This window comes from Cinclus cinclus, chromosome 1, assembly GCF_963662255.1.
Source record: "Cinclus cinclus chromosome 1, bCinCin1.1, whole genome shotgun sequence".
NCBI classification, from domain to species: domain Eukaryota; kingdom Metazoa; phylum Chordata; class Aves; order Passeriformes; family Cinclidae; genus Cinclus; species Cinclus cinclus.
In genome coordinates, this window is record NC_085046.1 from 13775344 (window position 1) to 13790564 (window position 15221).

Here is a 15221-nt window from a genome sequence, read left to right on the forward strand (position 1 = left end):
TTATGAGCCTTCCAAACTGGGGCAGGGGCTTTGCCCTGAAAGCCAGTTCTATCTGTCACACACAAGGCTGCTATTCTTGTGTTGGAGAGCTCCAAAATGCCTTGCATATGACATGGGCACTGAGAGAGCAGACACTGTCCTCAATAGCACTTCCTTCAGTCTTTTGAGAGAGAATGCTGAGCTGTTGATTTAGCTGCTCCAGTGCCTTTGGATATATGACATACATCCAGGAAAAAGGATGCCTGTGGGACACAGGACACATATATTCTGCATCCTACATACTTTGGAAATAATGAAAAAGACTAGGACATTCACAGGGCCATTCATTTGAGAAGGGTTAATTCAGCCTATTATTATCCTACTAAACTCTGGACAACTGATGTTAAATTACACTGATTAATATTTTGTGAATAGTGTCATTTTATACTGAAATTAAATTACCTGCTTTAGGAAAAATAAGAGAAGGTTCTAGCTGCAGAGAAAGAAAGTAAAGAATATTATTTTAATTGGTTTGTTGTTATAGCTAAAAATAGGCAATAAAGAAATGGCAGAGGTTACAAAAGCGTAGTCACCAACCTGACTGTGAGAAAGTTTTGCACCCAGTTTCAGCTATTTAGCAGCTGGACTTGTGCACTGGGATAAAAGTTTCTTTTGCCAGCAGAACTGAGTAGCCAGCTACTTAAGTAGCTGTATTCCTGCACCCCACATCATTCTCCCAAATATATTGATACTTCTTTGTTGCCATATGATGAACTAGATAAGGAAAATACCTGGATGAAAAATAAATAATGGGGGAGAGCAAGGTTAACCTAAATCACTTGTCCATTTGTAATGGACAATGTACTTCTATGAGAGAAGGAGAAAGAGAAGAGAGACAACCTCTAACACACATCATGTGCATTTCTTCAGCGAGTTCAAAACGACATTGCTTTCTAATGATAGAAGTTCGTGGCATTTGATCGTTGGAACAGAATTACTGCTCTTGTGCTAATGCTTCTTTCTGTTTTCCTCAAATGCATCCTACAGTACTAGCAACTAATTTACCTTTTTCCTGACAAAACCATACCGTGATTTGTAATTACCTTGTGACCAACTAATATACACTGGGATTCTTTTCTTCTCTTCCATTTGCAACTGATGATCTTCTGGGTTTCAGCAGAATTCTTGTTATCATTCTCTAAGTGACTAACTTTAAGTCCCTAACTTTGACATTATCCTAGTATATTCCATCCCATTTCTACTGCTGCAGTCCTCAGGGTCGCTCAGTTCTCGCTGCATGAGTCTCCTCTGTGTTGGCAACACCTTGCAGCTTAGTGTCCTTAGGGAATTTCATTAGCATCTCTGCAAGTGCTTAATGAAAGTATTAAGTAGGGTTGTTCAGCAGACTGGTCCTTGAGGAATTTCTCTAGTAACTCCTCTGCAGTCTGGTGGTTCCCATTTGCACTTATGGTGTCTCTGGTTCCTCCCTCACAGAGGAAAGAGAATTCTCTGGTGTGTGAATAACATTCCTGGCTAATTAGGCAAATTTTCCCATCTTCTGTGATGATGCTGTTTACAAAAGATGAGATTATGTCTATGTTATTGTCAATAATATTTTGCATTTTGCTTTATATAAAATTCTTATTGTTTTTGGAAAACAGGGTAATGTAGAGAGGGTGCCACTGCTGCAATGTTGTTATGCTCTGAACTGGTTGTCATCACATTCCAAATTATTCTCTACCACAGGTAGACCTGGGCCTTCTTCGCTTTGTTTCTGGAATTGGGACCCAAGGAGCCATCTCAAAAGAAACAAAGAAAGAATATTATCTGAAAACATATCGTGTAGATGTCAGCTCCAATGGAGAGGACTGGATTACACTGAAGGAGGGAAACAAGCCTGTTGTAAGTTGGTTTTTTTTTAATTATTTTTTTCTCTCTTCAGCTGAGAAATAGTCTGTTGAACTGTTTAGTTGCTATCATCTGTTTTAAAAAGAGGAATAAGCTTTAGTCAAGTTGATCCTCACTATTTCCCAAAGCCAAAAGCCAGTTTATGTCTCAGTAGTAAACAGAAATTGTTTATGCAAAGCCTAGAGCAGCTGAAAATGGTGTAAGGTGATGCCCTATCTATTGAACTGGATTGTTCTGCTGTTTCCCTGTTTCTCAGAGATTTTTTATGTGACCTTCATAAAAACATTATGCAGAACTTTTTAAAAAATGTGTTTGTCCATTATCTGCAGTGAAGCTCTGGATATGTAATGTGTCAGTGCCTCAGCTCCCTGTGCATGGCCATGCAGGACTGCCAGCAAGTGATTAGTGGTTTGTTAGACTTCCAAGTATTTCAGTGATGGGGGTCATGCAGACAGATGATTAGGCTCATCTTTCCATCCTTATAGATTTTTATCACTTTTCCATTTATCAGCAGATTTGCTCTCTGTGACCTCCCAATGAAACAGCTTTAGACACTCATAAGAAAAATTGTCATTATCCGCTACCATGAGCATAAAGCTCATTACTGAGAAGTCAGTTCTGCTCCAGCTCTCACATGAATAGCCCCAGTGAGGCTGTGCCTCCCTTCCCACCTCACTCAGGATGTGCCTGAGAGCAGCATCCCCAGAGGCTGCCAGGGGCTGATGCAATTGGAAAAGTTTTGTGGTACCTCCTTTCAAAAGAGCTTTTTTGTGACCCTTCTGTAAAGACACAGAAGAGCTGGGCAATATCAAACTCTATCAGTGTAACCCTATCTAGCTCTAAATATTTGGTTACTGGTTTGTCCCTGACTCATCTGTAAGTCCTATGCCAAGTCCACTACATTTATCTAATCAATGTGGTAGCAGTGTTTAACAAATACATCTTGCTTTTTTGAAGCACTTTGGAAAACAATAAAAAATGAATATTGAAAGCTTCTCTCTGACAGGTATTATCCTTCTGGTTTTACTGGAAGTTCTGAAAGTCAAATGACACAATGTGAGCACTGTACAGTGATGTATATAAAGATACAATAATAGACTTGCCCAAAGTCACAAGAGGGGCCAGCACAGTGGCTGGTATGACACACGAGGTTTCCTGGCTCTGGATTCTGTAATCTGAACAAATGCTTCTTTCAAAATCAGACCATGCCTGATTCTCATTACCAGCTTCAATTTGTAAACTCTCCAAGAGTGTATTTTACATAAGTTTCTCTTGCACATGCTGTCCTTAATTAGTGAGAACATTTCCTAAACCTGTGTCACTTGTACAAAAAGTTCATTTAAAAAAACAGTTTTCTAAAATGGCACAATTTTGTTGTTGATCAAGACAAGAAAAACGTATGCACCAGTCTCCCTCCCAGATATTTTAGTTCAAATTAAAAGTTTGCAGCTACAGGTCTCCAGGCAGCCATACACCAGTGTTGCACTAACTACACATAAAAATCTGTGTACCTTTGGGAAAAAATACTCTTTTTCTCTGTCAGATACAAACTTTAGCAAAACTACAGCAGGCCCTCACAGAAAAAAAAAAAAAAAGAAAAAAAAGTTTCTGGAAAGAAATGAGGTTCCATTAAAAATTTCTTACTAGATATGAATCTCTTATCTTAAACTACTTGAGATGTAACTGAGCCTTATGAGTTGACAGCTGTGTGCTGTTGGCCTCTACTCCAAATTAATGCAGCTACTGTGAGGAACAAACAGGAAAGTAGGACAGTGTGTGTAAGAAATGGGAGAATCTCCCATAAAAGGAGAGGGGTCTGCATCCATGGAAAACAACAGGAAATTGGTCCCTTCTACGTGAGGAAGAAGCAGGAAGCTGAATCACCTTCTTTGGACTGGAACATTGCAAGGTTTCAGCTGGGCTAGGAAGGAGTGTGTCTACAGGATCCCCAACATGAAAGCACAGCACAATCATGTGCTTCTGGTGGAAGTCTCATTGTTCATCTAATTTGACTGCCAGCCTCAGGGGATGCAGGGAAAATCTTGGAGCCTGCTATACAGATTTTAAATAGGCTTCAAACTCAATATGCAAGGAGAAAGAAATTCTGAGAACCAGTTGAAAAGGATTTGAAAACAGGAGGTTAACAAAGCAAGCTTTGCACAATACACCTTACAATATATTAAGCCCAAGGTCAGCAAAATAATACATGTTTTAATCATAAATCCATATAGGATTTTTATGTGGTCTAATGGAAACCTAAATCTTTAATTTGAGCCTGAGAGTCTGTAGCTTTCTGCATCATTGTGTAAGTTTACAAGAAGCAAGACTGCTCCAGTGGGTCATTGGGGGATTCTTCCAGGACACAGAAGTTGTTGGATGACAAAGACCAGTGTTTGTCATTCCTAAATGTAGATCTGGCATTAGGAACAACTTTTTTAGTATCACTGAATACCCTACATCTTCATTTTCCCTCCCCAAGGAAAGCAAACCTGTCTGCAAAAACTGTGCTAGGAGATTAATGAAATAGTTTCCCACGCAAGTCTTTTGTCTCAGCCCCCACAACCAAGCCTGGTTAGACCTCATATCATAACTATCTGTAAAATGAAGAACTGTAAACACCATTTAAGAGAAAACCTAACAAATATATACTTTTTCTTTCCACACTAAGGTGTTTCAAGGGAATAGCAATCCCACTGATGTTGTTTACAGACCTTTTGCCAAACCAGTTTTAACACGGTTTGTGCGAATTAGACCTGTGTCTTGGGAAACTGGAGTTTCACTGAGATTTGAAGTGTATGGCTGCAAGATAACAGGTAGGTCTTGGGAAACATTATAAAGTCAGAGGAATTTACTGTGCCTATGCTGTGGGATTTCTTTTTATGAGTAAAATTCATGATCATGATTTCTACCATGATCTGAATGCAGAAATGTTAAAAAAAAAGACAATAAAACACCACAACCCACACATCCAGTGTTATCCAAATATTTTTCTGACACTATATTTTAGTTTTAATTACTTTTATTGCAATCCCTTTACAACTTCATGCAAAATTCCTGAGATACACAGATGTTTTGCAAATTCCTATCTTATTTTTAAGTCTGTTATTCATAGGTACTTCTCAGCAGGTTTCTGAAGGAGCAAACATACATGACTAGGTTTAAAAGGATTGTAATGTACAAACACTTAGATCTGAAGCCTGTGAAAGTAATGGTGTTTGAAGTCAAGTCCCAGTTGTGACCAGTATTGTAATGTAATTCCTTTATATCACACAGTTACCAGTCAGGAATTTTTTAGAAATATCTTTTTTACAGTTTTAGGTTTTCCAGAATTTCTACATGATGGAAGTGTCTTTATATGTAAAGTAAAAATACAACTTACAGTTGAAAGAAAATGTTCATTATTTATTAGACTTTAGAAAGCTAATTTTTCTAACACATTTTTAGCACTTAATGCAGCTAAATGGCACTAATTTTTAATAGTTCTAGGGATATTTTTTTTCTCTTAAGGTGTTTCTTTAGTCTTGAAAATGTTTCTTAGAACTGGTTTCCATACAGCAGGAAAATAAGATTACTGATTACTTTGTTAGAGAATTCCAAGTAATTCTACGAAATCTTTTCCTATTAGATATAGGTAATCAGAACTACTGTTACATTCGATATTAGAATTCTTCATTCCTTTTTAGCAGGTGCTTCTAATTTATTTTTAGGATCAGAAAAGAAGCAAGTATTTAGCTTCTGTGTCACCTGAGAAGGTCTGAGAGCTGAAAGAAATGCATTAGGAAAATCTCACATGCAACAATAAATTATATTTTAATGTATGAAGATTTCCATTTCCAATGTCACAAAAATGAGGTAATCTGCAACCAGATTTTGGCTGGTTTTAGAAGTTTTCTCTGAGGAAATATGCACAAATTCAGATGGCCTTGCACTCTTTGCCTTAGCAAGAAGAATAGAAAACAAGAATAGAATAGGATTTTCTGATCCTTTTGGTTCCCACCAAGCCAAAAATACTTGTGGTATTTTGGTACTTCCTGCTAAAACTAGGATGTGCACATTTGAACAAATGAAAATTATATACAAATCTAATAGATTATTTTGAGTGTAAGAAATAAATAAGTAATTAATTATGATAGTTGAATTGACATGTCCTGTTTCTGTTTTGGCCCTTGTTCAGAATAAATATTTAATTTATTTGGATTTTTTTTTCTCTGTAGATTATCCTTGTTCTGGGATGCTGGGTATGGTGTCTGGCCTTATTCCTGACTCTCAGATTACTGCATCTACTCAAGTGGATAGAAACTGGATTCCAGAAAATGCTCGCCTCATAACAAGCCGTTCAGGGTGGGCACTGCCACCAACTACTCATCCATATACAAATGAATGGCTTCAAATAGACCTCGGTGAGGAAAAAATAGTGAGGGGCATAATTGTACAAGGAGGCAAGCACCGAGAAAACAAAGTGTTCATGAAAAAATTCAAAATTGGCTACAGCAACAATGGATCAGATTGGAAAATGATCATGGATTCCAGCAAGAAAAAGATAAAGGTAAGGGTGAAAATTCTTAAGAAAAGTTGAGTTTAAAAAAAAAAAGTTTGCATTACATTTCTACACATCTCTGTCTGACCTTAGAAAAGGCACACAGCTGGGTTGAAGCCAAGTAGGAGGAGTCCAAGGGCAGCAGCCCTGAAGGAATGCTGTGGGAGCTGTCCCATGCCTGAGGGTAATAGCTGGCCTTAGGACATTTGCCTCTCTGGCAGCAAGTTTTGCTTATTTAACAAGCTAGCTCAGGCTTGACTCCTGGCAATCTTGGTGTCTCTGTGGCCGACAATTTACTGCCAAATCCTATGCAATGGGATTTAAAAGTCTACTCTAAAAAGCCAAACTCTAAAACTGACAGTGAACAAGTTTGAGACAAGTTTGAGACAAGTTTGAGACAATTTTATTTGAATTACTTTTATTTTGCTTCTTTTCTGTCAGAGCTATAGAATGAGAATGGTGTTACTCAGCTCAGTGGGGTACCTGTTGTATTTCTCATCTGGCTATAGATTGCTTTGAGAGTTTCACAGGCTTTCTGTAATTATCAAGTTCCTCCAAAAGAAAGTGAGGAAGTTTTTGCCATGTTATCCCATCCCAAGTGAGAAGTACTATTCTGCTGTCACAAGGGAAGCATCTTGGAAGTTGCTTGGGAAGACATTTCCAGAGGAGGGACAGGTGAATTGCTGGATTCAATTCCAAGGAAAAGACAATTACTGAGGCCCAGAAGAGTTTCTGGGAATGCATCTGTTTTGATTTGTCTTTGAATGTATGCATTTCAGGACCTAAATTGCACTGGTGGTTTAGCTTATTTACACCAAATCCCATTGAAGTCTTCCATCCCATTTTGCTTTCACTGCTCACAGAGTGCAGTTTTGTCTCAAAAGGCACAACTCTTTCTTGTCCTCCTACCCAGTTCATTGAGGAAATGAGTAGGCATGCAGCTCTCTATTCACAAATTGGTGCTGTAGTATGGAGATGACCAGGGAATCATATACCAAAATGTGCCCTCAAAAGGCAAATCACTGTGGTGCTTGGCAGATGGCAATCCTAGAAATTGCTCCATATCTCATCTGTGTTAGTTTGAAAATTAGATGTAAAAGCTGTTTTGCTGTATAGACTCATCCATTGGAGGAACCTGTGTTTCCTTAAAGGAAAAGCTGAGTGGGCCCATGGATGCAGCTTTTCCAGGCACATTTGGTAAATATTGGACTTCATTCTCTCCTGTTTTAATCTCACTGAATATGTCTGCATTTTCTCACTTTTCATCATTTGTTTGGGGGATTAAAACTAAACGGATTCAGCCTTCGCAGTCATCTCCTTTCTCTTGTTAACATGAGTTTTGACTTCATCATAAAGTGTGAAGGGAGTGTAAATCAACAATGAGATCTTACCATTTTCCTTCTAAAATAGATGTTGTTTTGACATGTACTTCTACACTGTGGCTCAACGAGGGAAAAAAATAATGCCATATGCTTTTGAAGCAGCGCGCCGTCTGCTGCATGGCTTTCTGTTTTCTAATACAGGCACTTGCCATCATTGTCAGAAGTTAGCAGTTTGACAAGAAAACTAGTGTGCTAACTAATGCACTGAGCCCATCCTCAGCTTTCATCACCACCAGAAATTAACTTTCAAGATTAATGGAATGGAGAGGATGGAATTCAAATCTCTTGTGGCATAATTATAATCCATCCAAAAATTCAATATATTTAATAAACTTTATTCCAAAGCACAAGTCTCCTTTAAAGAGAATAGGATAAATCTCATGATTTTGGAGCCTGAGGAATTTAAAATGTTAATACTGGAATGCAGTGTTTTTAAGAGTAAGTAGAGCTGGATGGGACAGGATGCTATAATGAGTCACAGCAGGAACGTGGATTAGAAACAGCCCTGTTATATGAAATGAAACACATCGTTTCACTTGGTTTAAGTTGTGACTTTTAATAAACAAACAACTGCATTTCAGAGAAGAAAGAGCAGTGACAGGATAAACATAACAGAATGTGTCCAAAGGGTGAAACATCACCTTGCTTCTTAACATGATCTTGTCATTCATGCCTGCAGCTGCTTTCACAACGACTGCTGTAACTCCTTCCTCTTTGGCTGACCCAATTTCAGCTATTTTTGAGTGTGCAAAGTGTTTCCCCCTGTAATTTAGCACAAGCACTCAAAGGAATGAAAATCACAAATCATCAAATAACCATGCAGAACTCCATTTCAAGATCCAATTTGTATTTCTTGTCCATGGGCTTGCTTACTCAAGCTTACTCCATAAAGTCATCTTTCTCTTTCATACTTCATTCCTCCTTCCAATTTTTATGGGGGTGGGATGAATTGTTTTGCAGGAGTTTTTTGCTGTTGTTTTTACAGTTCCTCTCATCATTTCTGGTACAAGAAACTTCAGAACATCCTGCCATTTGGAACATCCTTTTAAATTTTTCCTGCAATATTTATTTTGATTTTAAAATATGTTAGGCAGATTTTTTCTGCTCACCATCTTAGTTCCTCTTTTGTATAACAATTATTTATTATATATCATATTTATTATATCATTGTAGTGGAGTAAAGCAATTTATGACATAGCTTGTATAAAGGACACTCACAAAGTGAAGTTTTGCTGTACACTCCTCTCTCCTCTCCCACAAAGAGTATCAGTATGTGTTTTAAATGAGCAGTCAAAATTGAATCACAGGCAGCTCTGCTCTACAAAGGACAATGATTCAATGTAATTCTAGATGCCTATTGAATCCTAATGTCTATGTGTCAGTACTCCATAGTGATGTCTTTTATAAATCAGTTTTCATTATTATATGTTGCTATTTAGACTAGTATTAAAAAAGGGAACAAGGATTCCTCAGATACATGTGTCTGTCTAATTTTTACACATAAAATGGCATTCATTCTTTTTCATATAGTAGGTAGCTTTTCTGATCATTTGCACTATATTGTTATTCAAATATAATAATATGTAATTCCATGTCAGTTAGATCTGACAGGCCTTCTACACATGAATTTGTGACAACTGTCTTCCAAGCACTGGCAGCACACTGGGTCAACCAGTGCCCATTGAAGCCGCCTTGGAGGTGCAATTCCCCTAGGCAGTAGAAGCAGCATTGATGTTGAAATTATTCTTTTAGTTTAGTTGTTCACAGTCTCCCATCACCACTGGCTTTTGCACCTGGCACTCTGTAAGCAGTGGCCAGAAGGATTGTGATCACTATGCAGAGGTGTACAGTTAAAACAAGGAAGGCTTTTAGAACGGCATTGAAAATGCAAGAAGCAATCAGGTTTACCTGTGCTGGTTTTCTGCCTTAGGAATTCAGCCAGCTTTTCCCATGGCTTCTGTTTTCTCTGCCCAAGATGAGTCAAAGGAGTTGCAGGTTGGGTTTTGTTCTCATCCAAAATGAAGGGCATCTGATGTTTCCTTCCTGAGGAATGCTTCTGGTTTCACAGCTGTATCTTAGGAAGTATGGTAGCACTTCCAATCTTAAATTTGAACTTCAGTTCAAAGATTTTAATTTTTTTTTTAGAGTTTTGCCATTTCACTAATTCATGGAAAATGTGAAAATACTTTTACTTCATTGTCATATACATTTTCACATTTTGTACTTTAGAGACTTCTGTACATGATATTCTGAATTCAAAATATTCTATTTTGCTATAAAATAGGATGAAAATAACTTCTTTTGCCCATCTTGGGCTATAAAGCTTTCATGCCAAGGACTGTTTCTTTGTTCAGTTGATTCCTTCTAAAGACTGATCATCTACATGGAGGCACTTGAGGTGTTGCTATAAGTACAAATTATAATGTGTTCTATATGCAAAAGATTACTGAAAAGGAGAAACTGAAGGTATCAAACAAATGCCATTGAGAGTTGTATTATGTCTGAAGAGCCCAAAGTGCAATTCAGAGAAGAGATTTTTTGTCTGAAATGTACATTTGCTGACCTGCCTTGCCTGTTGGATTATATTGCAGTTTTGTCAGGAAGCAGCTTTCTTGTCTTTCTTCTAATTCTTCTTCAATAGCAGGCTCACTGGAAGAACTCTTGCAGCTACTGCTCCTGAAGTTTAATTTATGCCTTTTGAAATAGCTACAACTCGTGAAGCTCTGTCACTGGGGGAAATCAGATTGAAATTTTCTCTTGAATAGTTGGATTATTATTGTAGCCACTTAAAAGGTGACAGGATCTTCACCGCAGCCATTTTTTTTCCCTGAGAAGTGTTGGAAATGTCACCCAGTTAAACCTCAAATCAGACCGTCATTTAAAAACATGTCTCATTAAACACTCAGCTCTTGTTATGACCCTGATGGATTGGTTGCTACTGAGTTTATGAAAAATGAAATGCATTACTTTTCCGAGAAGCTTTAACAATGTATTTTCCATTCTCATTTAGGATAGGAATGCCTGACACTTATTAAGCCGTTAGAATATGGCCTACTGCTCACCTAATTCAAAGGCTGGAGAATGAAGGAAAAGAGATGAGTGTGGAAAATAGACTTTTCTTTTCTTTTCTTTTTGACAAGTATCATTTGTCATGCTTTGCAGACTTTTGAAGGCAACACCAACTATGACACTCCTGAACTGCGGACTTTTGAACCTGTAACGACACGATTCATCCGCGTCTACCCTGAGAGAGCCACACACGGGGGACTGGGGCTGCGAATGGAGCTGCTGGGCTGTGAACTTGAAGGTAATTGCTCTGCTAAAAATGGATGCACTTTGTTATTTTCATAAATACATTCTCTGTTTGTTCTGCTGCTGAAGACTGCTGTGTCTGCACAGACAGCACATCGGACTCTTGCTTCCATGGCTGCCATTAGTGCTGCTTCTTGGCCTATTCAGTTCCTCTCTGCAACATTTGAGTGTGCCCAAGGCACAATTATTATTATTTTTCCTATTCCTTTGTTGAATCACAGTGATATTCTCCACATGGTTTTCCATTCCCTTAAGCAGCCTTATGATTGTACTTTTGAGAATCATGGAGCTATTAGGAGAGAATAAAGACAGGAACTTAAATTTTATGTTACCATGATACAACCCTGGAGGAGATGTTTTCCAAGAATCCAGAGCTTTGCACTAAAAATAGTAATTATGTCCCTCTATCCTTCAAAGGACCTGAATGTCACAAGCTATGCTGGGCAAAGATCGCTTGACTGGACAGTGTCTGTGGTGTTACTTTTGGGGGGTAAAGGGGGCCTCTTTGTTCTTTACTGAGCTTTAATTTTGCAAGAGTATGTAGGAGATGAAAGACCAGGAAAAGCAAAGTTTAGACATCTGTCCTTGGACTGTGACATGCAGTCCGCTTTGATTTTTGTTATATAAACATAATTATTTAACTTCATAGATAACTACAGATAGCACTATGTGAGTTTAACAATTTTATCTGGTGGATAATGGTACAGTGGTGAGGCTTATAAACCACACAGCTTAAAAATACACAGAATAACAAACCATATTATTTGGGGTTTCAGATGACACCTCTTATAGAAGCTGCTGAATGGGCTCCCAAGATGGGAAGAATGGAAAAAACTGCTCTACCTCCATTTCTTTCTCACCATTTCTCCCCCAAAAGGGAAGTGAGGGAGGCATTTGCTGTGAGAACTGATGAGTTTTGTGTTGTTTTTTTTTTAGTTTAGTGACTGAATAAATAGGATTTTACTTGGCCCGGAAAGTGGGGAGGTTGGAAATACTTCTTAGTTCCTGCAGGAAGTCCTCATTTCCTGTGGGAATCTTAGTTCCTGCAAACTATTGTGCTACTTGCTCAGAAAAAAAGAAAACCCAGCACCTGCCTTATGTAAACTCAAAACCTGTGGGCAAAGCCCTTCAGCTACAGGGCTCCTGTAGTCACCCAGCCATCCAGGAGTGAGTCTGTAGACCACCCTGCAAGAATATATTGCTCAGTGAGATGGAGGAGCCTTTGCTTTTAGCCAAACTTCCTTTTCCCTCTAGGACACATATTTTCACATTTTTCTTTCTGCTATGGTATACTTTTGATGTATGCTCACCTGTAGGTCACCCATGGACAAGTGAGGTCAATTTCCATTTGCCTGTCAGAGAAGCACAATAATGCCTGATGTGGTATAATGCATCTTAAGGAGGGAGTTGAAGGAAGTCACTTGAGATTTACTGAGCAAGAAAAGAGTTGAGATGAGAAAAGAAGCATGGAGGTTGGCACAGAGAGAATTGGAAATCAGCTCTTCAGCAGTAATGAGCAAGGGCAAGTTTTGTGTGCTTGAAGCATCCCAGGGGGCATATATGAAATGATGGCAGAGACGTAGGCAAGCTGGAGGCTATACAGGGACACAAAGATCAAGTTAAGAAACTTAACTGGATGTAGAAAGCTAGAGAGATCCCCCCAGAGGGGTTTTTATAGCAAAATGGGTAGCAAATGTTATGCATAATTCACAATAGGTACAGAAGTGTTTCTTTAACTAGGGATAGATTGAACCTGTAAAGCATAGGTCAGAGTCCTAATGAGGAATGTTTTATCCCATAATATTGCTACTTCAAAAACTACCACCTGTCCTGACATTTTCAAGCCAAGAAGTCAGTGTAAATGATCTGTGGCCAGCAGACACTGAGGGCAGAAGAATCTGCAAAAGACATACATAGCCTACAATGCCTATAGGCATAGCCTATAATGAGTGAAAAAGATTGCTAATGAAAATAACAGTAAGTGAGAAGAGACAAAAGCCTGGATCACATTCCAGGAGTGCTTATCTTAAGCCAGGGAACTATACGTGCAGCATGAAACATAAACGTAGCACCAAGTGTCTTTGTTCTGGTTTTCCAGATGTGGTGCGCTTTGCAGATACTGGGCTACGTGTTTTCTGGCATCTTACACAAATCTGAAGCTTTCAACTGTAATAACCAAGTTCATACTTTTACTGGTTAGGCTGCAGCTACCGGAAAGTCATCACCAGTGAGAAGCAGGCAGGTGGCCGGGAGGGATGACTGACATCACTGATGTCTTATTTATTTATAACTTCAACAAAAAACAAAAGAAACTCCTTCCACGTGTCCTTATTGAGCACAAAGTGATTTCACATCATACTGCCTTCCTGCTGCTGTTACCAGAGCCGTGCTCGAACGTTTCCTCTCTTACATGTGCTCTGCAGAGAGGTTTCTTCATCAATGCCTTGTGTGCTAGAGAATTACTACCTTGAGCAGGTACCCCTCCTGCTCCTCTGCACAGGCCCACTCACTGGGACTTCTGAGAGCAATAAAATTGTGGGGTCTCTACCCCACACACTACCCTCCAGGACTCTCATTCTGCCTTACCAGGCTTTCACTATTACTTGATAGGACAAACAAACACCCATCAACCAGCGAATAGACAGTCTGGGACTTTGCTGCCCAGCTCTGCTCAGCCCTTGAGCTCAGATACGCGTCAGTGCAGGAGGCAGAACAGGTACCCATTTCAAAGAAGTACTAAGCAACCTGCAAAATAGAGTTGCTTCAACCCTCAGATACAACACATGGTGATCATCAGAATGTTGCTTCCAGCTATATGCTGGTTCTCCAGCATGTGTTTTAACTGAACAACTGGGTTTTGTTTCAGCTCCGACTGCTGTCCCTACCGTTTCTGAAGGCAAGCCTGTGGATGAGTGTGATGACGACCAGGCAAACTGTCACAGTGGCACAGGTGATGACTACCAACTGACAGGTGCAGAAACCATCCTCATTCCATTGCAGCTTCCTTGTAGCTCATATCCATCACCAGCTTAATGTTTGCACTGATTTAACCACTCAGTATTAACGGACATTAGTATGCAGTTTGTATCGCTAGTGCTGTCAAAACATGGGCATCTGCCTTTTACATATGACAATACTTTTGATTGTTTTCTCAGCTATGTAATTTTTGGAGAAAATAATAGTGACTTGATGGAAGAGAGGGCAATTTTTGGAGCAGCAATTGTGTCTAATCAAATCTTCTAATCAAACTTTCTCTTACTAAGAAGAAAAGCTGGACAATACTCATGAGATTTATTGTCTGAGATTGAAGAACTTGAACTATTGCTTGGTTTACATATAGGCTTCCTGCCTAAAACTTAGTATAGGACTCAAATCCCATCTCCAAACCTTTCCCAGTGAGAAACAAAATACATTTATTTCATCAAAGTGTACTGCCACATACTCACACCACCAGAAATGTTTCCATGAGCTTCCCTGTCTATGCTGCATTACAGCCACAGAGAGGCTGATGTTCTCCAAGCTGCCATCACCAGCAGAAAAACAGGAGGGGGAGGTGTAACATAGACTGCAACTGGAACAGAGGAAGCTTGCTAGGTTTCATATCCTCACGCTTCTGAACAGAATCATTAGTCTTTCTAAGACAGCTGACACTGCACTTCTATGTTTTTGATCTCTTCTTGGAGGTCACTTGTTCCACAAATCTCCGTGTCTGATTAGATCTATACATCTGCAGTAACCGAGCTTGTTTTTAGATGCAGCGACACAAGTTATTTCATCACTGCTCCCTGATGTGGTCATCTAATAAATGTTTATTGCTTCTTATATCCATGACATAAAATAGCATTAAAATCTGGCAATAGCTGTCCAAGAGGACATTAGGTGAGCTTAGGTAAGAGATTGGCTTTTTGGAATGAGCCAAGTCGAACATCAGGCAGCAGATATAAATGAAAGTGAAATTTCAATATCATACCCTTTCTGAGCTTTGCCAACATTTCCTGTAATTGCATGTTGCAAATCATAAATTGAAAAAACAATTCTTGAGTGGAAAAGACAGTGCACGATCACTGTCACTGCTTTTCAAATCAATGTCCTAGATGAACCTC

At 39.0% G+C, this 15221-nt stretch overlaps 1 protein-coding gene across 2 annotated transcripts in view; it reads left to right on the top strand.

Moving 5' to 3' along the window:
* NRP1 (neuropilin 1) overlaps positions 1–15221 on the top strand; it is a 113427-nt gene that overhangs the window by 77796 nt on the left and 20410 nt on the right. The window contains exons 8-12 of one of the 2 annotated variants that reach the window (XM_062506816.1): positions 1726–1881; positions 4556–4700; positions 6102–6433; positions 10969–11113; positions 13985–14089. In XM_062506816.1, coding sequence (XP_062362800.1) covers positions 1726–1881; positions 4556–4700; positions 6102–6433; positions 10969–11113; positions 13985–14089 — 883 coding nt within the window. The remainder of the gene's footprint in view (positions 1–1725; positions 1882–4555; positions 4701–6101; positions 6434–10968; positions 11114–13984; positions 14090–15221) is intronic. The other variant, XM_062506825.1, reaches the window with a different exon arrangement.